The sequence below is a fragment of the Pleurodeles waltl genome, chromosome 6 (assembly GCF_031143425.1).
Source record: "Pleurodeles waltl isolate 20211129_DDA chromosome 6, aPleWal1.hap1.20221129, whole genome shotgun sequence".
Classification (NCBI taxonomy): domain Eukaryota; kingdom Metazoa; phylum Chordata; class Amphibia; order Caudata; family Salamandridae; genus Pleurodeles; species Pleurodeles waltl.
Genome location: NC_090445.1, coordinates 1611848767 through 1611873541, shown reverse-complemented (window position 1 = coordinate 1611873541; position 24775 = coordinate 1611848767). Strand labels below are relative to the sequence as shown.

Genomic DNA, 24775 nt, shown 5'->3' with positions numbered 1-24775 from the left:
GCAGCAGTGCACGTTATTGCAGGGAGATGGACGCTATGAGGGACAGTGTGATGCAAGGGGAGGGCTGCTAAGAGATTGTGAACTGCTTGGGGAGATGGTAGACCAGTGCAAAGCTAGCTGATGTGAAGGTCCACCTTATACTTGTGGCACACATTTAACAAGATATGCTGGTGTAAACAGGGCGGCGCACTCTATTACGCTGCCCTCACAGTGGCTGCCTTGAGGATAGTGCATTAGTGAAAGTTTGAAGAACTTTCTCTGTCTTTCACAGCATAGGCAGTTCCTGACAAGGGGCTGTATTATTCTTAGGGTTCATTCTCCCTCTTTCTTTTGGGGCGCACCTTTAACTAGGTGTGCTGGGCACAAACAGGGAGAGGGCACCCTGTTACATACAATCAGGGCCACTGGAATTATGCAGCAGGGGAACACAAAATTATGAGGCAGGGTTGACTATAAGATGTAGCAAAAAAATGCAATTATGTGGCATATTGCAGACCATTTTTGATAGCATTACTTAATTATTTTATCATTTTTATGCATATTAATGCAGTCTGGGCGAAAATGTCACATCATTAGAACCAGTTTAACAACCAAATACAAAAATAAGCAACTGAAGGATGACCAGATAACGTTTGCCAAGGGCCTTTCACTGCGCACGAACAAGTCATTAGGTTCAGCTGGAAACAATTTATTTTGTTAAAGTCTGCAGATTATGCAGCAGATGATGTAATATGTGAGAAATGCAGTAAATCCATATTTATGCCAAAAAAGCCATGTCTGCTGAATCGCATAATTCCAGTTGTCCTGCATACAATGCACTGTCGTCAGGTCACCTGCAAGCTCACACCTGCTCTGGTGGTAGCACATTTGTGAAAGGCGGTACTGCTGTTTGAAGGAGCCACTAAACTCTCTCGTGTAGTGCTGGCGCCTGCACTTCAGAGGGGGAACTGAGATCCCCCTGCAAGATGGTGCAGTGAGTGGTTGTGCATGTCTGGAGGGTGATGTCCAGTGGAGTCGATCGTACCCCTTTTTACCCAACTATGTGGTGCACAGTCAGCGGCGTGCCACCTGGTGGCCTTTCGGACTCTGCGGATGAGTACAAAATGTTCCTCTTATTTTCATGGAGTTGCATCCCCCTGCAAATGAGGAAGCACCCCCATAAGATATTGCAGTCTGTTTTCATGAAGGAGCTGCAAAAACCTCTGCCACCCCTTCTGTTTCCTCTGCTTGAGCTCTGAGTGGTATTTGACACATCCCAGCTGCACAGTTCCATGACAATGGTTCAGTCATGTTGGAAAAGGGATACTACAAAAACTTTTGTGTTCAGTGGTTTATAAAGTTACAAGTAAGCATTAAGTAAAATGAAACAATCGATTTTGGGAGAGTATTGGATGACAAAGAATGGCAGCAGGCCCTCAAGTTCCCCCAGCAAGCCTTGCAAAATTACCATTTTAAAAATATACAATTCTTCCTTCTACACAAAGCCTACCTACCCTGTTCCAAATCAAGCGTTATTTGCCAGACGCGCAAGTGATATGGCGTCGCTGCCAATCCCCATATGAAGACCTGAAACATATGCTGTGGTCTTGCCGACCCTCCAACATTACTGGTGTATGGTCCACGTTGTTCTCAAAACGAAGACAGAATTGTCAGAAGTCAGCACCCACTTTGCCTCCTTGGCCCTCCTCCTTGCTAAACGCATGCGCACCCTCCACCGGCGTTCTCCAACTGCCGCTCCACTCGAGGCCTGGTATGGGGCGGTGTATAAATGGCTGGCGGCAGAGGAAGAGGCTCTCCGTTACGAAGAAGTCCGCCACTCGTGCAAACAGCCCATATCTCCAAACTGAAGTGGCGGCTCCTCTGTGTGGGCCAGGACAAAAACTTGAGTTGGCCCAGCTAGGATTCAAACTTGTGACCTGCAGATCACCGCAGGCCAATGCGCCATCTTGCTTCCATTGTGATCGCAGCTTCCACAGACTGGCGGTCTCATAAGGCAAGGTGTGGCAGCAGCCTTACGATGCCACCTAGTCTCTACTGCAAAAGGCCTAAAAAGTGGCGTTTTGCAGAGTATGGGGACCACTCCAGAAATGTTGCCTACAGCGTTGAAAATCCTCGCACTGTTGAACCACCTTGTCATTATTTACAGACTGTTGGAAATGTCGCTCCTTTAGAATAAACGCCCAGAGCACTGGGCGTGTAAGGAGGAGGATGGCCCCTTTAAGGCTTACCATTTAGTTCACAGTGTCCTGTCCCTGATCCTCCACCCCCAAAACAAATCTCCCTCTTCTCTCTCTCTCTCAAGAGAGAGATAGGGAGAGGGCAATTATCACGTTCACAGCGAGCACCTTCTCTCTGTTGTGTGCTCAGTACATGGTCACTTACAAGCCTGGTAGCCCCCCTCCATGCTAGCCAGACATTTTAGCTCAAGAGGGCCCCTCAAGGTGCACTCACTGGGAGTAAGTCTTCCTGCCTGAGTCACGGTGTCTCTCACTTTAATGGAACTTCACGTCTGTAGAGGATTGTGAACTGGTTCAAACGTCGAGATTTCGTCAAAAATCTCGAACTCTTCCTTGAACTCTTAGACGTACCTACTTTAGTCACAGTACATACTTGTATAATTGTTTGAATCTACGTGACTTTTGTGTGTAGGCCGCCTCTGCCAAAGGCGGCATATCCTAGGGCTGCCAAATAATTCTGTGTCTGCAGACAATATGTTTTAGTTCTAATTCTTTTTTTTCTTACAAACCAGTGATTTCTGTGATTTGTAGTAACTTTGAATCAATTGGATCTTTGGTGCAAAAAATCATTTCTCAAAAGAAAGCCGAGGACGATCAACATGGCGCCCTGATGCGTGAAGGATCTGAACAACCCCTTGCTCTCCTGTTTCCCAGGGTGTGCCGAGAGCTCAGACTTCAGCCCCGCTTCCTGTACGAGTGGGTACACACTGCCCCCCCCCTCCCTTCATTGTCCTGAGTCACTTTGCATGACCTTCAACCCACGACCCATCATTGTGCTTTCTCTTTAAATACCTGCCAGGCACCCAGGTGAACTCATCCACAGAGGAATCCTGATTACAACATCAGAGCTAATTGATTAAACATACCGTTTATTGGTCAATAAACCCTTCCGATGCCTGCCCTCTGGGACACTTGATAATCTGTCTGCCTGAGTCCTGTCTGGGATGGTTCTTTTCTGAGCCAGAGGTTGCTGCTCTTTCCTGGAAATGTGACAGAAGAGAGAGTAGCTGGCTAAAGACAGATTTTTGCAAATCATCAACTCTTGGATCACCTGTACCCTGGGGGGAAGCAGATCCCACATTAATGATAGCATGATTATAATTCATTTGCTGGTCTTATGTAATTGTGCATTCGCAATATATACCATGTGGGAGGAATGGGTGTGATAATGACCTGTCAGTCATTGGAATTATATTAGTGTTTCCAAAGCAAGTAATTAAAGACAGATTAATAACAGACACGTGATGAATTAAGAGAGGAACCACTAATTAAAATGACAACAGACCATTAGATCATCCCATGTAGGCAAGCGCTTCAGAGCCCCACATAGCAGTAGTAAGCACTATATAGATGTTACGCTACAATCCAATGCAGTTAGCTCTTGGAAACAGATGGAGAAGAAGAAATAAGAGAATGTGGGGTAGAATCAAGAACTAAAGAAAGAACTAAAATATGACCCAACAGATGGGGCAGAGTAACGATAGAGAGGAGTCAAGATATTGGAAAAGGTCTTACAAATTAAGGGATGAAGAGATAAGATACAGAAGAAAGAACCCAATAAAAAGTAAAGGCTGGCCCGCGGGAAGACACGGAAATAGGAGCAAGCTTTGCGGTCAATATAGGGGTGTCGGAGACAAGATGTCGTAAAATACACATCCAGGGAGAATGAGAAGGATAGCCACAAGGTACCGACAAAGGTACCAGTCCTTATATCAACAGTGGGAGAAACAGGGCTAAGGCATAGAAACAAGAATCCTGACTACAAATAACAGGGAAAGATCAAGCCTAGATGTAGAAAGAATAACCTCAGCTATGGGAGTTAGAGAAAGAGACAATACTCAGACAGAGCAAGGGCAACAGAGACACTTCTAAGATGTGGGAAGGAGACCCAGACTACGACCAACAGAGTTAGAGAGGGCAAGATGCACAAAGAAGAACATGCCCTAGGAAGCACAGAAGCCACAGAGCCAAGGTACAGAAATCTGAATCACACCTAGAGCCCACAAACAAAGGGACAGAGTAGAAAAAAAAGAAGAACCAAGCATGTGACAAACACAGTGAGCCACAAATATGAGAAACTGAAGAAGGAATTGAGTGGGACAATAAAAAAGATGGAGAAATAGGACACAAAGAGTAGAATGACAGTGAGAAATAATAATTAAACCACGTGTCGGCTAAAACATTACTGAATTTTGCTCAGCCCTTCTTGCCATTCAGGGGCGCTGGCTGGTCAAGAAATCTTCAATGTTTGTCGCTCAACTGGTCATCCAATGTCCAACATTCTGTGTTGCCTTGCAAAGAGGGTGTCCAGGCTAGAGGGAAGGCAGGTCTTCCATGACACCCACCACGCTCAGGTCGACTTGCCTACGGGCATACCTCCTTGATATTCTCTTATGGATGTGCTAGTGATGCTGAAGCAGAACCCATTGGTGATGCCATCTTCCCATTCATATCTCTTGATTGGTAGTTGTAAATTGATAGATTTGGAGTGGGGGGAGGATGCATGATTGCAGGCTGTATATGAACTTAGTGATCATCAAACACTGCTCCTGATCATACCAGCTGGCAACATTATTGCTGTCTGGATCACTGAAATCACCCTGGTTTCAATAAGGGTGATGATGAGTTAAGTTAAGGCAGGCTGTGTTTGTGATCAGGGAACCATATGGTTCATGTGAGAAAAGTCAATTGTCCATTGAGAACCAGGCTCCAGGACTCCAAGTGAAACTCCAGGAAAACTCCAGACACTAGACTGCCAGCCGTGTGTGATGGCTCATCAGTATTACTTTATGGTTCAAGAACAGCTAAGGAAAGAGTTGTTTCTTATTAAGGGGACAATCCTGTGCAATCTGAGAGTTCCAAATAGTTCTAAATATAGAATACTGTACAGGTAGGTTCTGGGGTATTTGAAACAATGCTGGGGTATGCAGCGTCTAGTGGGTGTATTTGGCAAGTATGGTTTGGGTAGGTCCTGGGATGTCTGAATGTTTGGGGACTGAGAGTTAGAAATGTAATTTCCTGGGGTCAGCATGCTATGGTTCGGAGCAAAAAGCACGATCATTTTAGATCCAGAAAGCTGCTTGAAACACATCTTTTCTAATTGCCCTACGTTCCGCAGTTTTGACCGGTCACTTTCAGCCCAGCTCCAGGACACTCTTAGTAAACACCATTAACAGAACAGGACATGGTATAACTAGCAGAGTGGCTCTGAATGCAGGGCACTGGAAAGGTAGGTACCGAGGTCTCCGGAGGGTCGTGGCCCGGAGCAGCGGACGCTGCAAAGCTTGGCTCTGGAGTAGTGCTGGGGTCGTGCAAGGAGCGTGAGACTTTTCATGCTTTTTGAGAGGCCTGTCCTCCCCCCCGCACCTCCCTCCTCTTCGCTGCCTCGGAGGTACTGGATCGTTGCCATGTGCCACTTCTGCCAGAATACGAATACTCGTTTCCCAAGCGCTGGGGCAGGCTGGGAAATGTGCAGCCTCCTTTCTGTTTGGCACCTCCTCCCCCATCCCCCACCTAAGACTGTACATTTCCTTCCTTAAAGTCCCTATAAATGCAATAGCTCCCACAGTTGGTCTGCTGAGCTCCCCCCCGAAGGCTGTGTCGGCCTCCTCTTATGTCCGATGGCTTCTGTGACAGCACCGTCTTGTGTATGATTGCCCCCTCCTTAGTAGAATAGCTGCCCCTGCTTGTCTTGTAAATAATACAGTTCATATGCTCAGTTTTTAATACTGTGGCATGCACTCCTTTTTTTTAATACTGTGGCACCATCTTTTGTGTTAGAACACCCCTTTTTAATACTGTGGCTCCCTCTCTTGTGTTCGACTGCCCCTTTGTTATTACTGTGGCACCCTCTCCTGTGCTAGAACACCCCCTTTTTAAAACTGTGGCACCCTCTCTTGTGTAAGAACGCCCCTTTGTTTATACAGTGGCACCACTCTTGTGTTCGACTGCCCCTTTGTTTACACAGGGCCACCCACACGTGTGTTTGAATGCCCTTTTAGTGGCCATGTGGCAGCCCACACCTGTGTTTGAACGTCCCTTTGTTCATACTGTGGGATCCACTTCTGTGTTCAAACGGCTCTCTTTTAATACTGTGGCACCCTCTCTTCTGTTAGAACACCCCCCATTAATACTGCGGCTCCCACTCTGTTTAAATGCCCCTTTGTTCATACTGTGGCATCCACACCTGTTTTAAATGCCCCTTTGCTAATACCGTGGCAGCCCAAACTCGTGTTCGAATGTTCCTTCCTTAACAATGTGGCTCATCCGCCATCTTTTAGAATGCTGCTCCTTCCTTGATAAAGTGGAAGCCCCCACTTATTTTTGAACGTCACTCACTTGATGCAGTGGGAACCCATACTCCCGGTTGATCCAATTTCCCTAATACTGTGGCAGTCCCCTTTTGTCTTTATATGTCCCTTCCTCATTATTGGGGCAATTCCATCTTCTGTTAGAGTGGCCCTTCTTAAACCACTAGCAGTCCCACTTCTTTTTTAAAGACCATTTCTTAACGCTTTGGCAGCCACATTTGTGTTGAATACCTATTTGGTTACTGAAGCTGCACCTCTCGTTTTAGGACAACCCACCCTTAATACTGTTTCAGCCATACAGAGGCAGTCCCATTTTGTCATAAAGTGTTCCTTAATGGCATAGCAATCCCCTCTTGTTTAAGAATGATCCTTCCCTGATAAGATGACCGTCCCCTTTTTGTCCTAGAATGCCCACCCCTTAATTCTGTCGCACTCCACTACCCTCTTGTGTTAAAATGGTCCTGTCCCTTTTTAGGTCGAGCATAGCAGCTCTCATGCGCTACTTTTCTGATGTGTTGGTATGGATCTGGGCTTTTAACAATGCCCACCTCACGCCCATCACTATCACTCGTTCGTGGGCTTCCCTTCAAAAATCCTTTGATGACATTGGTAAATGGTTTACGTTTGTCCCTCCTTGGGGAGGTTTTGTTAACGCCTTGGCTATCGCCCCTGTTGCATGGCTAATTGCACTTTTGCCGATAAGTTTGACTGCAAGCAAACTTTTTCTTTTGTGTCTCTCCTTATTGTTGATGCTCATGGCGGCCGTGGCGCTGTGAATCGGCTTGCTTATGTGAAACTGTTTTACTTTTGATTTTCAAGTTATGTGGCAAGAAAAGACCAGTGAGGAGTTTACAATGCTAATAGCTCTAACTCAAGCAAATGTGAGACCCATTGCATTGCAAATGCTTGTTGAGTACTGTGACAGCCTCGTCTTTGTATTTGATTGTCTCTTCTTTAATGCTATGACCAGCACCTTTGCCCTAGAATATCTACTACTTAATACTAAGTGTGTCACCCCACTTGTGCTCGAATGATTCAGTCTCTTCGTTAATACTGTGGAATTGCACTTTTTTCTTCGATTGACCCATCTTTAATACTGTGGCAGCTCTCATTTTGAGTTAGTACGACCTTTGTTTAATACTTTGGTATTGCACTTTCTATCTCAGAATGACCCTTCTTTCATACTGTAGCAGTCCCCTTTGTCTTAGAGTGACAGTTCTTTAATACTGTGCCAATCCATTTTATCTTAAAATGCTCCTTCTATAATACTAAATCAGACCCCTTTGTTTTATAGTGCCTCTTCTTAAATACTGTGGCACCACACTTTTTGCCTTGAAATGTCACTTCTTTGATACTGTGGCAGCCCCTTTGTCTTACATTGACCCTTCTTTATTACTGTGAAAATCCTCCCTTTGGCTTGGAATGGCCCTTCTTTATAACTCTGGCAGCCATCTTTTGTGTTAGATTGACCCTTCCGTAATACTGTGGCAGCACCCTTTGTCTTAGAATGTCCCTATTTTAAAATGGGCAGCAACCTTTGTCTTAGAAAGAACCCTTCTTTATTACTATGGCAGCCACCTTTGTCCTAGAGTGACCCTTCTTTAATACTGTGGCAGCGACTTTAGTCTTAGAATGACCCTTCTTTAATACTGTGGCAGCCACCTTTTTCTTATAGTGTTCCCTTTTTAATACTGTGGCAGCTAACTTTGTTTTAGACTTTTTCTTCTTTAATACTGTGCAGCCCCATTTGTCTTAGAGTGGCCCTTCTTTGGCATCCTCTTTTGTCTTTGAGTAACCCTTCTTTAATTCGGTGGCAACCACCTTTGTCTTAGAATGACCCTTCTTTGGTACTGTAGCAGCCACCTTTGTCTTAGAAAGACCCTTCTTTAGTACTGTGGCAGCCACCGTTGTCTTAGAATGACCCTTCTTTAATGCTGTGGCGGCCACCTTTGTCTTAGAATGACCCTTCTTTAGTACTGTGGCAGCCACCTTTGTCTTAGAAAGACCCTTCTTTAGTACTGTGACAGCCACCGTTGTCTTAGACTGACCCTTCTTTAAGGTGGTGGCAGCCACCTTTGTCTTAGAAAGACCCTTCTTTAATACTGTGGCAGCCCCCTTTGTCTTAGAATGACTCTTCTTTAATACTGTGGCAGCACCCTTTGTCTTAGAATGTCCCTATTTTAAAATGGGCAGCAACCTTTGTCTTAGAAAGAACCCTTCTTTATTACTATGGCAGACTCCTTTGTCTTAGAGTGACCCTTCTTTAATACTGAGGTAGCACCCTTGGTCTTAAAATTACCTATCTTTATTACTATGAAAATGCCCTCATTGTCTTAAAATGACCCTTCCCTAATAGTGTGGCAGCCACCTTTGTCCTAGAGTGACCCTTCTTTAATACTGTGGCAGCGACTTTAGTCTTAGAATGACCCTTTTTTAATACTGTGGCAGCCACTCTTTTCTTATAGTGTTCCCTTTTTAATACTGTGGCAGCTAACTTTGTTTTAGACTTTTTCTTCTTTAATACTGTGCAGCCCCATTTGTCTTAGAGTGGCCCTTCTTTGGCATCCTCTTTTGTCTTAGAGTGACCCTTCTTTAATTCGGTGGCAACCACCTTTGTCTTAGAATGACCCTTCTTTGGTACTGTAGCAGCCACCTTTGTCTTAGAAAGACCCTACGTTAGTATTGTGGCAGCCACCGTTGTTTTAGAATGACCCTTCTTTAATGCTGTGGCGGCCACCTTTGTCTTAGAATGACCCTTCTTTAGTACTGTGGCAGCCACCTTTGTCTTAGAAAGACCCTTCTTTTGTACTGTGACAGCCACCGTTGTCTTAGAATGACCCTTCTTTAAGGTGGTGGCAGCCACCTTTGTCTTAGAAAGACCCTTCTTTAATACTGTGGCAGCCCCCTTTGTCTTAGAATGACCCTTCATTAATACTGTGGCAGCCACCTTTGTCTTAGAATAACCCTTTAGTACTGTGGCAGCCACCTTTGTATTAGAAAGACCCTTCTTTAATACTGTGGCAACCCCCTTTGTCTTAGAATGACCCTTCTTTAATACTGTGGCAGACCCCTTTGTCTTAGCATGACCCTTTAGTACTGTGGCAGCCACCTTTGTCTTAGAATGACCCTTCTTTAAGGTGGTGGCAGCTACCTTTGTCTTTGAATGACCCTTCTTTAGGTGGCAGCAGCTACCTTTGTCTTAGAATGACCCTTCTTTAGTACTGTGGCAGCCACCTTTGTCTTAGAAAGACCCTTTTCTTAATACTGTGGCAGCCACCTTTGTCTTAGAATGACCCTTCTTTAATACTGTGGCAGCCACCTTTGTCTTAGAAAGACCCTTCTTTAGTACTGTGCCAGCCCCCTTTATCTTAGAAGGACCCTTCTTTAGTATTGTGGCAGTCCCTTGTGCCCTATAATGACCCTTCTTTAAGGTGGTGCCAGCCCCCTTTGTCTTAGAATGTCCCTTCTTTGGTACTGTGCCAGCCCCCTTTGTCTTAGAATGACCCTTCTTTAGTACTGTGGCAGCCACCTTTGTCTTAGAAAGACCCTTCTTTAGTACTGTGCCAGCCCTCTTTATCTTAGAAGGACCCTTCTTTAGTATTGTGGCAGTCCCTTGTGCCCTATAATGACCCTTCTTTAAGGTGGTGCCAGCCCCCTTTGTCTTAGAAAGACCCTTCTTTAGTACTGTGCCAGCCCCCTTTATCTTAAAAGGACCCTTCTTTAGTATTGTGGCAGTCCCTTGTGCCCTATAATGACCCTTCTTTAAGGTGGTGCCAGCCCCCTTTGTCTTAGAATGTCCCTTCTTTGGTACTGTGCCAGCCCCCTTTGTCTTAGAATGACCCTTCTTTAAGGTGGTGGCAGCCACCTTTGTCATAGAAAGACCCTTTCCTTAATACTGTGGCAGCCACCTTTGTCTTAGAAAGACCCTTCTTTAATACTGTGGCAGCCCCCTTTGTCTTAGAATGTCCCTTCTTTGGTGCTGTGGCAGTCCCTTGTGCCTTATAATGACCCTTCTTTAAGGTGGTGCCAGCCCCCTTTGTTTTTCCTGTGCCTTGGAGTGTCCCTTGTGTAGTATAATGGTTGCCCTTCACTGTGTCTCTATGGCCGGGGCTCTCTGCTGCCTCGACCCTACTAAAATTGCCCTGTCTAAAGAGCAAGATGGCAGACAACTCATCAGTGAGATAGCGCCGATTCCATCCTGCGAAAGCTGGGCCCCTTTTGTTAGACAGCCACCACTTCTCTCCCATGTAGCCGAGGGTCTCTCCAGCTCCCTTGGCTGTGATCCTCCCTGGCAGGCGAGAAGCAGCAGAGGCTGGCTTGATTCCACCCAAGGCTTGTGAGAACAAGGCGTCTCAGACATTAACTCTCTCAGAGCAGCAGCTGTTTCCTGTCTGTGGAGAAACCCCCCAGAGGATCTCCCCGAGCCTTTGTCTGCTCCAGCATTCCATCTACAAAGAGGAAATGCTCTCTAAAAGTGTCCCCCTCCACTCTAAATAGCTCTTAATGCCGATGCTTAGTCCATCGCTAAGCACTTCCATTAGTACACAAAGTGACTGAGCAAGGCACGGAGAGAGAATGTGATCCGCCCAGGATCACACAGTAAGGCTAAGCGGGGAAGGTGAAATCAAACGTATGCGTTGTAGGAAAAACACCCAGCAGTTTCGCCACTAGCATGTCTCTGCTTATGAGGCAAGGACCTTTTGGGGTCTGTAGATGGGGCTGGATAACAGTGATTAATATGTGCCCATGGTTGCAGATGGTCAGTGCCACCACTCACGTTTGGGGATCAGGCAGTGCTTAATTTGTGCTTGTTGTTTCCGGTGCTGAGCACTGGTAGTTATTTTTGAGGGCCGGGGATTAGTCTTCTGCCTCAAACATTTGCTGGGAGCAAAAGACACACATGGGAAAGACGGAGGAAGAGAAAAACGAAAAAGCGTCACAATGGTAGAAAACAGAAAGCTGCAACAGTGAGCTGAAGGGGCAGAGAGTGGCTGTAAATGGATTGAAGAGGCCCGAGATGGCTTCAGGATTTTAACTGCAGCAATGTTTCAGAGGAGAGCTCTGAGCACCGGCACTTTTCTATTTACAAATTAAACACTGGGACCAAGACATATTTTCCATCCTGCAACTTTGCCAAAGACCAAACCTTATTTTTCATCATCGCACTTTGAACCAAAGCAAAGCGAGAAAAACTGAAAAAGGGAGAAATGAGGAGGAAGAGAAAGGTAGGAAAACTCTCACTAAGGAGAAAGTATGGATAAAGAAATCCCTAAGTGTGATTCCAAGAAAAAAAACGAGTCTTAAAAATAATGTTGGTATTCTGCATTTTTTGTGTAGAAATTAAGCACCATGACTTACCTCCCGGTATAAGAATTCCCATGATCAGCATAAAATGGTTCTCTGTGAGGCAACGTTATTCCTGACACTTATCTCATACTGTCTATCTGGGTCTCCAAGAGAGTTCGTTCATAGTTTTGTGTTTCTCCCCGGGGCTCTCCCTTATTCTTCCATCATTGCATAGATTTCGAGTGATCCGGGGGAGTTGGCAATGCTCATCTCCATGAGATGTATGTCCAGTGAGTCAGCTGAGTATGTGGCTGACAGTACTGATGGCCTCATCCCTCTAAGGGTAGTCCTTGTGCTGGGAAAGTGCTGGACTTGCTGTGAACTGAGCTTTGTACGGTTGCTGGGTCTCCTACGATGTTACTTGTCTTCGACAAACAAGGCTCTTTGGTCCTGTGGATGAAAATCAACCTTGTCCTAAAAGAGGATGGTGGCTAGAAAGTGACCACCAGGCCCTACCTCCAGTGAGTCCAGTTCTACTCCTACCCCAACGCAGATGAGGACAGTCATAAGGGTGTGTCACACACTAGCCCGTAAAACAAGGGCCAATATAGGTAACTCCCAAACCCTAACTCCTGATGAAAGGAAGCAGTAATGGGTTGGCCACTAGGGACTCGCTCATGTGTAAATGGGGAAGGAAAACAGAAGCCAACAGGCCTTGTGCTTGAGTAGAGGTAGCAGGCAAACTGGTTGGGTGGTCACAGTTCGGTTTCAGTTTCAGTTTCAAGAAAATAGGGGGAGGTTTTGAACTAGTTGCCTTTGAACCAACCTTACAAGGTCTTCAGCTCTGTCACTTCTCTAGAACTCTCCAAGTTATCCCTTGTCTGTCCCAGGCCCCAAAACGCTTCTCTTACTGAGAAGAAAGGATGGAGGCACGCGCACTAAAAGAAATGCAGACATGTGACATAGGCGTGGATGTGATGCAAGAGAAAGCACAGAACTGTTGGCAGATTAGAGTGCGGAATACAACTGGATCTCTGCCATTAGAGAGAGCTTCACAGGTAGCACTACTGCAGGGAATCCCACACAGCAAACCCTACTTAGGATCACTTTTCAGCCACAGCAAACCAGCTACAAGGCCTTCCACTTGTCCTAAACCTGTGTCTCACCCCTAGCCTACTCTTATCTTTAGGTTTACCTTAACCATCACTCTCATTTAGTACACTTTCATTGTAATCCTTACCATAGCTCTAATCTTAACTCCATTTGTCTTAGAGTAGCCCTTCTTTGGCATCCTCTTTTGTCTTAGAGTGAGGCTTTTTTTTAAAGATATTTTTTATTTTTGTTTTGGTGCCCTCGCCCGTCACCAGCAGCGACTGTTGAACACATCAATCTACTGATTCATTTAGACCAACTGATAATTAGTCTTGGCCATGCTTAGGGGAATCTTTTTGTTTAGGTCTGGCCTAGAGTCCGCTTTAATTGTCTCTCTAGCCTATTGTTTTCCAAAAAATTATAAAAAGTACTTTCATACCTGTTTACATGGGCTGGTATTCAGCCCTCTTCATCCACTGGTCAGTTCAAGTGGCAATAACATTTTGTTTTCGCCCATCGCAGCATGTAGCAAGGAGCAATGAACCCGCTTCATTCATCCCCCCCCCCTGAAATTCGTCCCCAAAAGAATCTGAGCAGTTTTCCGAAAGCTACATATACCCTGGCGTTTCCGATGCCTCCTACAAATGTCTTCCTTTCTCCTTATGCCTTTGTATAAATCTATTTCATGTGATGGCATTTTACCAGCCCACATGTGCACAGCTACCTGAGATGGAGTGCAGTTCAGTGCCAAAATGGCACGGAAGGGCTGCTGGGTTCCTTCTTCTTCATTCTTTTTAAAATTTTTGCTATTTGGCATATTGTTACTAAAGGTTGGAGGCTGTTTTATTTGTCACGCAACCTGCTCCAAAAAAGTGGGTCAACTTGTCCCACGGAACAGACTGTACAGCCTGCACAGTGAGCTGCCTGGCTGCTCTAAAAGAGGGGTAGTTTTTCTTTTTTTAGTTTAGAGTGGTGCTATGTTTATGCTTATGTTCTCTCTTCTTTAATGAGTTTTTTTTATTGCTCATTCCATTGTTTCTTTTAGTTTCTGTGTTTGTTGCTCATCGATTTTTGTATTTCATTGTAAATTGACGGTGCAGGCTTCCTTAAGCCTTCTGTGGGAGACATGGTAACATTGGCGGCTGACATCAGGCCGTGCTTGAAAAACATAGCTCTCTTTGTCTCCCTCTCCCTCTCCCTTGCTCCCTCTCTCTCTCCCCAAGTCTATTTTCAAAACAGGACATGCTATAAATAAATACAAAACTCTACCATTTAGAGAGCATAAAAATAAAAAAATGCGGACACATGACAATAAATAGCAATACCATATAAAAACAGGCTGAAGTAAGCGTTCTGTTCTAAAAAGGGACAGTTACTATACACAGCGCTCCTGGGTGTTGAACTGAATCCAGCTTTTCTTTTGATGACTTATAAGGGCCCTCGGTGCATGCAAGACTGTCCAGAGGCAGGTTTAAAGGGTGTGCTCTACCCGAGCGGTCATCTTTAGCCTCAGGGGGAAAGATGCCCCGACACTACTTTCTGTGCCGCACTGGCCGTGATGCCTCAGAGAGCCCCCATTATGACTGATGAATGGAGGGCACCTTTCGGACTGGGTGGACGGGGCATGCATCCCTTAACCTGTACAGTCCCGGAGGAGGCTCTCAGCAAGTGACCTAACATTTGTCCTAAATGCGCTTTTCCTACAGGCACGTGCATGATGTGCGGCAGCAAAGGGATAATGTTCTTCTCATAGATCATAAAGTTTTGGAACAGTTCCCGAGTTTATGTTGAGAATGGCCTCAAAACATGTGGCATCATATCCAATATAATTGGGAAACTGAGCTGTCAAATTAATCATCTGACCCACTTGAAAAACATCTTGGCACTAGGCTCACGCTTACTATGCCTTCTTGTTGGGTGATCTAGGGGCTGTTATTAAGGTGCCTTTAGTTTCAGTCCAGCTTTGCTCGCATTGTAGTTAAAACATTCTATTAATTTCAGTATTAGGGTTTTTCGACCAATAAAATAATTTCTTCGTGAAAAAGCCTACTCCCTCCCTTGAGGGACTCCTGATCTCCCCTATTTCATGCCATGAGCAAGGGGGCCAGCCATTCCTAGGCTTAGTAGTATATTTTAGAGTCGCAGGTTGCGCCAAGGCTGAGTCTCTGTGCGGCTTAAGATCTACCCAAGGTTTGAAGAAGTGGTAACTCCTTTTAAACACTTACCAGTGCAGAACAGTGGAAGTAGCAAGAGGGCTGGCTTCAAAAGTAAACATTAGCAGCGCCACTCCTTCATCACCCCCCACCTTCAGTGGCTACAACGTCACCTAAGTTGAGAAATGTGTTTTTGTGAACAGTAGCCATATGTCTTGCATTGTCCCTTGCCGGACATAAAAAGTTCATTCAGTTCTGTTTTCTGTTCTTTCTTGTGGGTGTAGTTTTGCTTTTGAATAGTCTGGATGAGGTACTCTCGCTTGATATCTCTTAGAATTATTGTGGTGGGCTCTCCAGTGAGGTGTTTGTCCCCAGGTGGAATCTTCTGATCTTTGTTGCTCAGTCGGCAAGATGTAGTTCCATGGTCTTGACTTTGGAGTTTTATGTTTCTGGGGGAACCAGTCTCATGCCTCCCCAAGTGACTACTTGGCCCATTGGGCCACGACTGGGCAGAAGTTGTACAAGACCCCCTGCAGAAGACTTGATTACAGTATGAGGTGTGCTAAATCAGATTAAAGCAATGCTGTGGTTATAAAATTAAAACATATTGCATATGGTACAGCTAGAGAAACAGTGATAAAGTGGGAAAGGGAGACGTTTCAAGGTTGTGATACAGAAGGCAGTTTGGCAGTCTCCTACCTTTGCCTGCCCCTCTTCTGTAGATGTCTCTCTAGTTATTGCCACAGATACTGTGATAATGTCTCCTAATATGGGATACTAATGCTACAGTGTTTGTTTCCTGGAGTTTCTCCTCCCCTAAACTTCACTGATGCTTTGTGTTATTCTTCTACTAGGAGGTATTATTTTCAGATTGAAAGCTCAGTGACCATGATCACTGACCACCACAGTCCTCAAGGTGGGCCTTCATGCTTGATGGGTATGAGGAGGAAAATTCTAAAAGCGCCCATTCCGGTCCCTAGCAGCATGCTCTCGTCCCTGGGTCAGACATTCTGGGAAGGGCTTCTGCTGAGCTGCAGCTGCCTCTTTCTAGGCATTTATGTGTAGAGTCTTGATGTAGACTATCCCAAATTTACCAATATTGGTTCTAGTGTTGCTGGTCCCAGGTTTTCTCAGATGGCATCACCTCCCAACCCTCATATTGAAAGGCCACAAGAATTCCAGGGTAGGATGTCGCTCCAGGCAAACCTTCTCTTGGTTGGAGACACTTTTAGGTACCATACTGTCTGGGTATGGTCTCAGACTGTATAAAACGTATAATGTGAATGCAGTCATTTAATTAGAGCTGTGAATGATGCCTTATGTCATATTTGTTTGGATTGCATAATGTTCAGTAGTGCCTTTGTTTCAGGCGCTGCCTTGTTGTGCAGCTTAATGTCTGAGTTTGCGAGTTGTGGGTCTCCTCAATTACAGGGGCTCCTAGGGGATATTGGGAGATGTCAGTGCACGTGTTTGAGAAATTAATAGTTTCCTTGTTAGAATATTACTGGCTTGTTTGGTATTCTTAGATAGAGTGACAAGAATAATCCAGAGTAATCCGTTTAAGGAGTGGGTAGAGATTGTGTTTATTATCTCCCTAATATAGGGAAGATATATATGTGTGCACACACACACACACACACAGATTGCTATAGGAGAATTCAAGAATCAAAGCATTCTAAACACAAACAAGTAAGAACTGGTTGGTAGCTACAGCAGCAAGTATACAAAATGGCATAAAGGAAATTTAGGGAGTTTAAAGGATATCTCGTTGTATGAGAAAAATGTAAAGCATGCCTAAGTGAAGAGAGTGCAGGAGGCCAGATGCTGGAATAAGTGGTACTCAAAAATTTATGAAATTCTCTTCCAACTCATTGAATGTGTGCTTTTGTGATAAGAGTGTTGATATGTTTCTATTTGAATTGCTGGCCGGGCCTTTTTTCAAGTTAAGTGTTTATTTTGCTCTGATATAAAGTAGTGACTTTTATGAAAGGATCAGTTCCTTTAGAAATGGTCTCTAATCATCTGGCAGCTCATGAAGCCTTTAAATGAAGTGACCTGTTTTGAATCGACTCGAGGTCCAATTTCACTGTTTGGACACGCTTTTGGAACATCATCAAAGCTCACAGTCTAAAAGTATATCTTAATTCTCTGCCACTGAAATGTGATTTGTACATTGCCTGCTCATTCAACCTCTTGATATTTTTCAAGTATATAATCTTCATCTGCATTCCAAGATCACATTTTTGTGTCAGCTATTAACCTTTTTTCAATCTTTTTAATTTTGACGTAGCAGAGAATAAAGGCCATTAGGTGTGAGACCATTGCACTGGTGTTTAAAGACTAACACCTCCGGTGAAAAGTGTTTATAAATCATCACATTTTTAAGCTTGAACGTAGCAGGGCGCAAGTGCTGCTTTTCTGACGTGTTGGTATCTATGTGGGCTTTTAACCACGCCCATCACACGCCCATTCCTATCATTCATTCGTGGGCTTGCCTTTCTAAAATCCGTCGTTATCATTGGTAAATACTTTACATTTGTCCCTCCTTGGGACAATTTTGTTACCACCTTGGCCATCAACCCTTTTACATGGATAATTGCACGTTTGCCGATATGTCTGACTGCAAGCGAACTTCTTTTTCCTTTTGTGACTCTCCTTCACGCTTAGGCTGATGGCGGCCGTGGGGCTTTACATTGTCTCACTTATGTCAACTGTCTTACTTTTCATTTTCAATTTATGTGGCAAGAAAAGTCCAGTTAGGAATTTACAATGCTAATAGCTCTATCTCAAGCAAATGCGAGAGCTATTGCATTGCAAATGCTTGTTTCCTCCTTGTAACGAGTGTTGTGCATCATGTCATGATGAGCATCTGTGTAAGCATGGAACACTGGTCCTGTTTTATGCAAGATCATGCACTGCCACTTTCCTCAAGGAAGCAACCAGTCCTAAGGCTCTTCACCATTCTAGTTTAAAGCGGCAGAAGTTCCAAGCAGCACTAATTTGTGATTGGTAGCTCTAAAACTGAGCAGGGCTTGAGCATCCTATAGACAACAGAGCAGCATAATTAGGCAGTTCCAACCAAAGGAAGCCCTCTCACTTCAGCCTCTAGGCAGATAGTGCAGGAACAGGATGCACCATACCCTGTGTGTGTTGTTGTGTTCTTGGACCAACTAATGCCCCTTCAATCACGTTTGGCAGCTTTAGAGTCTCTTCTATATATTTGTTGTCTGTGCAGTGTCAGTATGTGAGGGTGGCTTGCTTTGCTGCAGTCATGATGTATGAGGAAGCTTGCAATGAGGATACTTTGTGTGTGTGTGGCGCTGGGGGGTGTTTGACTTAATTTGCTGGTAACCACATTACCCATGTTCTCCAAATATAAGGTGTGATTGTCCTACCGATGATCCCTTCCCTGGGTATTTGTACTGCTACTGCCCCTACTCTGCTGGTTCAGATTGCACATCTGCTGTACCTGTTCTAAGGGATGGAAGCTTGCAATGATGTTGCTTGTGCTGCATGGGAGGGAAGTGTATATGTGTGTTTAACTTACCTTGCTGCTGGCCATGTTATATTCGATTCATCTTGAACACCTGCTGTCCCTTTTTTGTGTCTGTGAGTAAAACCTAAACTGTTAGCAGGGATTACTATGTAAATGCTGCACGTTTCCATTCTTCAAAGGTATCCTTGGACACTGGACTTCTCATACTGCTTGTTGTCCCATGATGGTAATAGGAATGCACTTTCTTAGTGATGGGGGACAAGAATAGCAAGGTTCTAGCTAAAGATGGCTGCTACAGAATGAGGGTTGCCTCAATCTGTGAGTGTTTATACCCTTATAGCCGAGGGCCATATTGGTTGTCAAAGACTCTGAACCTAAGCAGCGAGGGCCTATAATAAGGAAGAGGGCTTTTAACAACTGATATATCCCGAGGCATTAGGGCTAAAATGCTATTAGAACATTCCACCCACTAAGGGTAGAATGTTCTAAAACAAAAAAAAGGGGGGGGAAGAAACATGAAGACAACATTGGAATGTTGGAACTCCAGGCTTACACCATTATAAGCCCAGAGCTACTCCATTGTCTTGAATGCAGCTCTGAACATTCCAGTGCTCTAAAAAAGTGTTAAAGCCCTGAGCCTGGTTTTATCTGGTTGCTTTATAATCTTATTTTAGAGTTTATGAAGGTAATAGCACTAGTCTGGAAACCTCCTTTGTCCAGCCCAAACCCATACAAAGATTATTACCCTAAGCCAGTCCTAGTCACGTTCTTTTCAATATGTTGCACTTTATAACTTCTGATATACGAGCTAGACTGAGTTCACATTGGCACTAGGAACCACTGCATGTTTTAGAATGGCAGCTCTGGGCATGGTGCTAGCTAGGCGTCAGATTGCCATCCACTGGGTGTCTGCCAGAGCTTCAAGACACAAAGTTTGGAGGAAAGATTTTTTGAATGGGCAGTGGCGGATGAACGCCATCTGAAAAATACAAGGAGGGACGGAAGATTGACCAAGGACCTTGGTGAATGGGCTGAGATTGTAGATGGGTTAGATCCTCCAAATAATAGACCGCCCCAAATTTGATTATGTGTATTGATGATCCCACTGAGGGCAAGCAATCAAGTTGTAACCATACCTAAAACGGTGAGTCTTGGGCAACGGGTTACATGTGGCGTGACGAAGGAAGCAATTGTGTGGGGTGAGATTGGGATTGTGCCACATTAATGTGCAGTACAGGCACATGCTTACTAATGTGCTTTGAGTTTCCTTTTTTTATTTTCTGTTTTTTGTTTTATAAAATCCAATAAAGTTTGTTAAAAAAAAAAAACCAATAAAGTTTGTTAAAAATGTTTTACAAATACATTGGTGAGAACTATAATTAAGTATGCCATTATATGAATTTATTTTTAATTTATATGTGTGTGCCAATACCATACTTAACTCTATAGGATCACCTCTGGTGTGAAATATGTAAAGGTAGCACATTATAATCCAGAGTATCCAAGACATATCTGGAGAGCCCTGCATAGGTGCTAGGAATAACACATCATACTTGGTCATAAATTCATAGGTGGTCATGAGAAGCCTCTCATGATAGGAGATGCCACCTCAACCTTGGGATAGGTAAAGGTTTCTGTCCTTCTGGTGTAAACATACTTTGTGCTGTTTATGGAGGTGATATCTGCCATGGTGTAAGGGATTCACTTTCTCTCACTGCCAGTGGTTTGCAGTTTGTGTGAATGGTATATTTCATTGTATCTGTCTTATGGCATATTCTACGTGTGCCATTATTTCAAGTAATGGAATACTTTGCACTAATATTGGTTTTCTTGGTCTGATCTCTTTCAGAGTGCACTGAGAAGGTACTGGGTGAATTCTCAAAGTTCTACGAGGAACAGTACGGAGTTGCACTCTTTAACAAGGTCCGATATGAGATTGAAGGAAATGGGGGCCCACAGTCCCAGATGCTGCACCGTAAGGTAAGAAAATGGGTTTGGAAGGTTTTATATGGGCAGGTAGAGCTGTTTCTCTCTGGGGCTGGGTGAACATCTCTGGAGTGGCAGGCACAGGTGGGTATTTCATGGGATCTCAACATGCTCGTGTGTAAGTCATGTTTTCATTAGTCACACATGCCGTTACTTATGCCATTCACAGCTTAGCATATCCCGCCCATGCTGTTCTTCAACCATACTTGTCATGGCTTCTCCCAGCCATGCAAGAAAGGCTAATACGGTCTATTGCAAGCATTCCTCTCACCACCTTTTGTGTGTTTGATGTTGTTTGAGGGAGAACAGAAGTCATGGTTGAGTGTGATTGGGTAAGGAAGAGGAGGACGTTGTTGAAATGAATTATGTGAGTAAGAAAATGACTGTGTCGGTGATCTTGAAGAGTGGGTGCTAACGAGGGAAGGAAGAATGAGGGTCCTTCTCAGTGAGGGAGAAGGAGGATGTGTTGAGTGAGTGAGCAGAATGTGCCCAGTGAGGGAAATAAAACAGAATGTGTTGAGTGGTAGAGGAGAGGATGCGTACTTAGAGAAGGAGGAAGGCTTTGAGTGAGGTGGGTACTGGCAGTGCTAAGCAAAGGCAGTATCAAAATATGGACATTGGAAGGGGTCTACATATTGGGCTGTATATTGCAAGCAAAGACACCAACCTCTTTCTCAATGATGACGATAAGCGCCCTTGAAGTAACCCTCGTCAACGATGCAGTCCCTGTTTGATAGTCACAGGTTTTTAGCTCAAGTTGTACGGTATGTAGCCCTACTTTGTAGCAGTAATTCCTCTTTCCTGGTGTATTTTTGTAGAGTTGTCGTTCATGTAATATAGGAGTCTTGTATAGCTCATATTGCAAGCTGACTCTCCTCTGGGTGAGATCAGGGTGTGGATGGGTGTTACTGACTGGGTGTACTCGAGAGGTCTGGGGTTCAGGCTGCAGGCAGTGTGCGTTTCTAACAGTGTCTGTCACTGGGCCATTAACATGTTCAGACATATCCTCATCCAGTGCTTGGCCTCACTGCGTTGTACGCATGGAGATAGATATAAATGTGCAAGTTGTAGTTATATTTCGTGGGAAAGTGCGTGAAGGAGGTACACACCTGAAATAGTGACTGTACCAAAGGAAAAGCAAGCGTAATGTTTACTTACAAGGGGAGGCCTGGTGAAGTGGTGGAGACGCAAGGAGCTACAATGCAAAGGAGAGGGTGAAAAGAGAGCAATGAAGCGTGAAACATGCCAATGGAGAGACTTCAGAAAGAGAGATCTAGAGAGGTGACTGTCGCAGAGAGATAGTGTGCAGAGGAAGATGACGTGGAGGAGAAAACAGAAGTGACTGGGCCACGCAGAAGGACATTCCATATTCCACAGACCTTTAAAATGTAATTCACAATCTTAGATTTTCAGAATCTCATATTTTCAGAATTCAGTTTCATTTCAAATTATTCACAACAATATTCTTGTTGTAACTCATTTATCCAATACATAATTAAATAATTTAATAAGCATTGGCAAAGCCAATAGGTCTGACTTGCTTTAGGTGTTGTGTGATATGTTTGGATGCACAGACAGAAAACGCACATAGAGGAGCCCAAACACCGATCAGGTGGCACGCGGTGTCTATCACAGGGTGCTAGTTTACATGTTTTAGGCCACGCTTTCCATCACATAGGCTTCACCTCTTGTAAAAGATTCCTAGTTACACTTCTTTGGGCACTGCCCTGTTTACAGATGCCCCACCCTTTTATCCCATTCAAAGCACTGAAGGGAGGAGCGGATGATATGAGTGGAGAGGCATGAGAGGAGAATATGTTGAGTAACAGTGGAAGGAGTGGGATGGGAGGGTAATGTGTCACTGAGGCCAAAGAAGAGAACCCGCTGAGATTAGTGGAGAGGATGAAACTTCTGTAAATCAGCAGCGGAGGATGGGTTTGGAGACAGGGGAGAGAAGGATGTGTTGAAATTCCTTTGCAATGAGTAGTATGGATAAGCCATGAGTGCGGCCGACAGTTGTCATTGGCACAAGAGGAAGCCACGGAGGCCGGCCATTGCTGTCCCTCACTCTTTTGTGTTGACTCTTTACTCTCTTTTATCTTTCGCGGTGTTTGTGTCTCTCTCTTTCTGTCAAATATGCCCATATGTCTCTCCCATATACTGCTCTCACTCATGTGGTCTCCATTCTCTTCCAGCACCTTGTGCTTCTTCTCAGTTGAGTGGTTTTATTGGAACGAGACATCCCTGGATGTTGCCAAAAAGGTTGTATGACATAACCATTCATGACGAAACAATGCATGCCTTAACAACGTGGTCGGAACCACAACCGCGTATTTTCTATGCATGCCTTTACCACACATGCCTATACAATGGATTTTGTTGTAAAAGAATGCTTAGTAAAGGCACATGTGGAAATGGCATGCCTGGTTCTGTCCTACAACCCCCCTCTTAACCAGAAAAAGTTCCCAACCCCACTCCCCACCTGCTCTGAGGCCCAAAACTCCCCCTACTCCTATTAAGTAAACTACCCAGACACTCCAACCCACCCTGAACACTAAAACCTTCCCCCGCCACTTATAACTAAACTACCCTGACCCCCCACCCTAATCCCTAAAAAAAACGACCTCGACCTCCCCACCCTCGCCCCTAAAAACGAAACTGCCCTGACACTTCCCACCCACTCTAAGCCCTAAAAAAATTACCTCAAGCCCCCACCCCTGCCCCAAAAAAATAAACTATCTCGGCACCTCTCACCCACCCTAAGCCCTAAAACCTTCCCTCACCCCTAGTAACTAAACCACCCCTAAAGCCACCTGCCACTAAAAACTAAACTTCCCTGTCACCCCCACCCACCCTGAGCCCTAAAACCTTCCACAACCCCTAATAAGTAAACTACCCAACCCCCCCCCCAAACACCATAGGCCCTAAAAAATTAACTACCTCAATCCCTCCACTCCTGCCCCTAACAAACAAACTACCCGACCCCCCCACCCACCCTAAGCCCTAAATCCACTTCTACTGCTAAAAACTACCCTCAACCCCTGCTCCAACCCCACTTATCTTACCGTGTCCTCTCCCAGTCCTTCCTCCTCTCTCCTCCTCCCTCCTCCCACCGTACCTTAAACCTTTCCCAACCCCTAAAAAATAAACTTCCCCACCTCCACCCCAAAAAATAACCTACCCTGACCCCCCACCCACCCTGAGCCATAAAAAAACTACACCAACCCCCACCCCTAAAAAATAAACTACCCGACCCCCCCACCCACCCTAAGCACTAAATCCAACCCCACTTACTTCACCGTGTACTTTCCCGATCCTTCCTCCTCTCCTCCTGCCCTTCCTTAAACCTTCCCCGTTTCTAAAAAATAAACTACCACGCCCTCCACCCTAAGCCCTAAAAAAAAAAATATACCCCAACTCCCCCACCCTTAAAAAAATAATCTACTCTGGCCCCCCACCACCCTAAGCCCTAAAAACGAAACGTCCCCAAACCCACACCCCACCCCTAAAAAAAAAAGTGTGACCACGCCCACCCTCCCCAAGCCCTTAATCCACCCATGCCCCTAAAAATCTACCCCCAACCCTGCCCCACGTACCTCACCGCGTCCTCTCCCGGTCCACTAGACTGCTTTCTGCCTTTTTCTCTGCCTTAACTGCGCATATGCGTAGTTTAGCACATAGGTGGTTAAGGCACAGACAAAGGCAGGCATTGTTCCGTCAAGCGTTGTTACGCAAGGTAAACATCCGCGTTGTTTACAACACAATTTTCCTGCCAAAAATGGTGTCATAATATGTATGAGCCCCTGTTCCCAGATTAGGGTTTCCTTAACCCATTGATGACCATGCCAGTGCCCTATAAGTCCCAGAAATTATGCCTTTATGCCTGAAGCAGGCCAGAATCCCTTGAGACTGGGCATTGTCCTGGATCATCATCTGAAGCTTGCATTATACTTGATTGTGCTGCAGGGTATATAAAATGCATGCCAGGGCTGCACATGGGGCATGCATTATGCTGTTTATGAAAGGAGTGTAATATGGCACCCAGCCTGAATGAATGACAGGTGTCAAAACAATCAGAGTCCTTCAAATGCACATATTTCCTGATCCCTGGTCTTCACTGGATGTAGGTTTTAGATGAAAGTAGTTCGCACTGGCACGAACAAAGAGTGCCCTCGGCAAAGAGAGAGGCCTAGCATGGAATGTACGAAGCACGGC

At 44.9% G+C, this 24775-nt stretch overlaps 1 protein-coding gene across 1 annotated transcript in view; it reads left to right on the top strand.

The window, feature by feature from the left end:
* NIBAN2 (niban apoptosis regulator 2) overlaps positions 1–24775 on the top strand; it is a 248934-nt gene that overhangs the window by 102633 nt on the left and 121526 nt on the right. The window contains exon 2 of the mRNA XM_069241498.1: positions 20424–20554. Within this exon, the coding sequence (XP_069097599.1) occupies positions 20424–20554 (131 nt within the window). The remainder of the gene's footprint in view (positions 1–20423; positions 20555–24775) is intronic.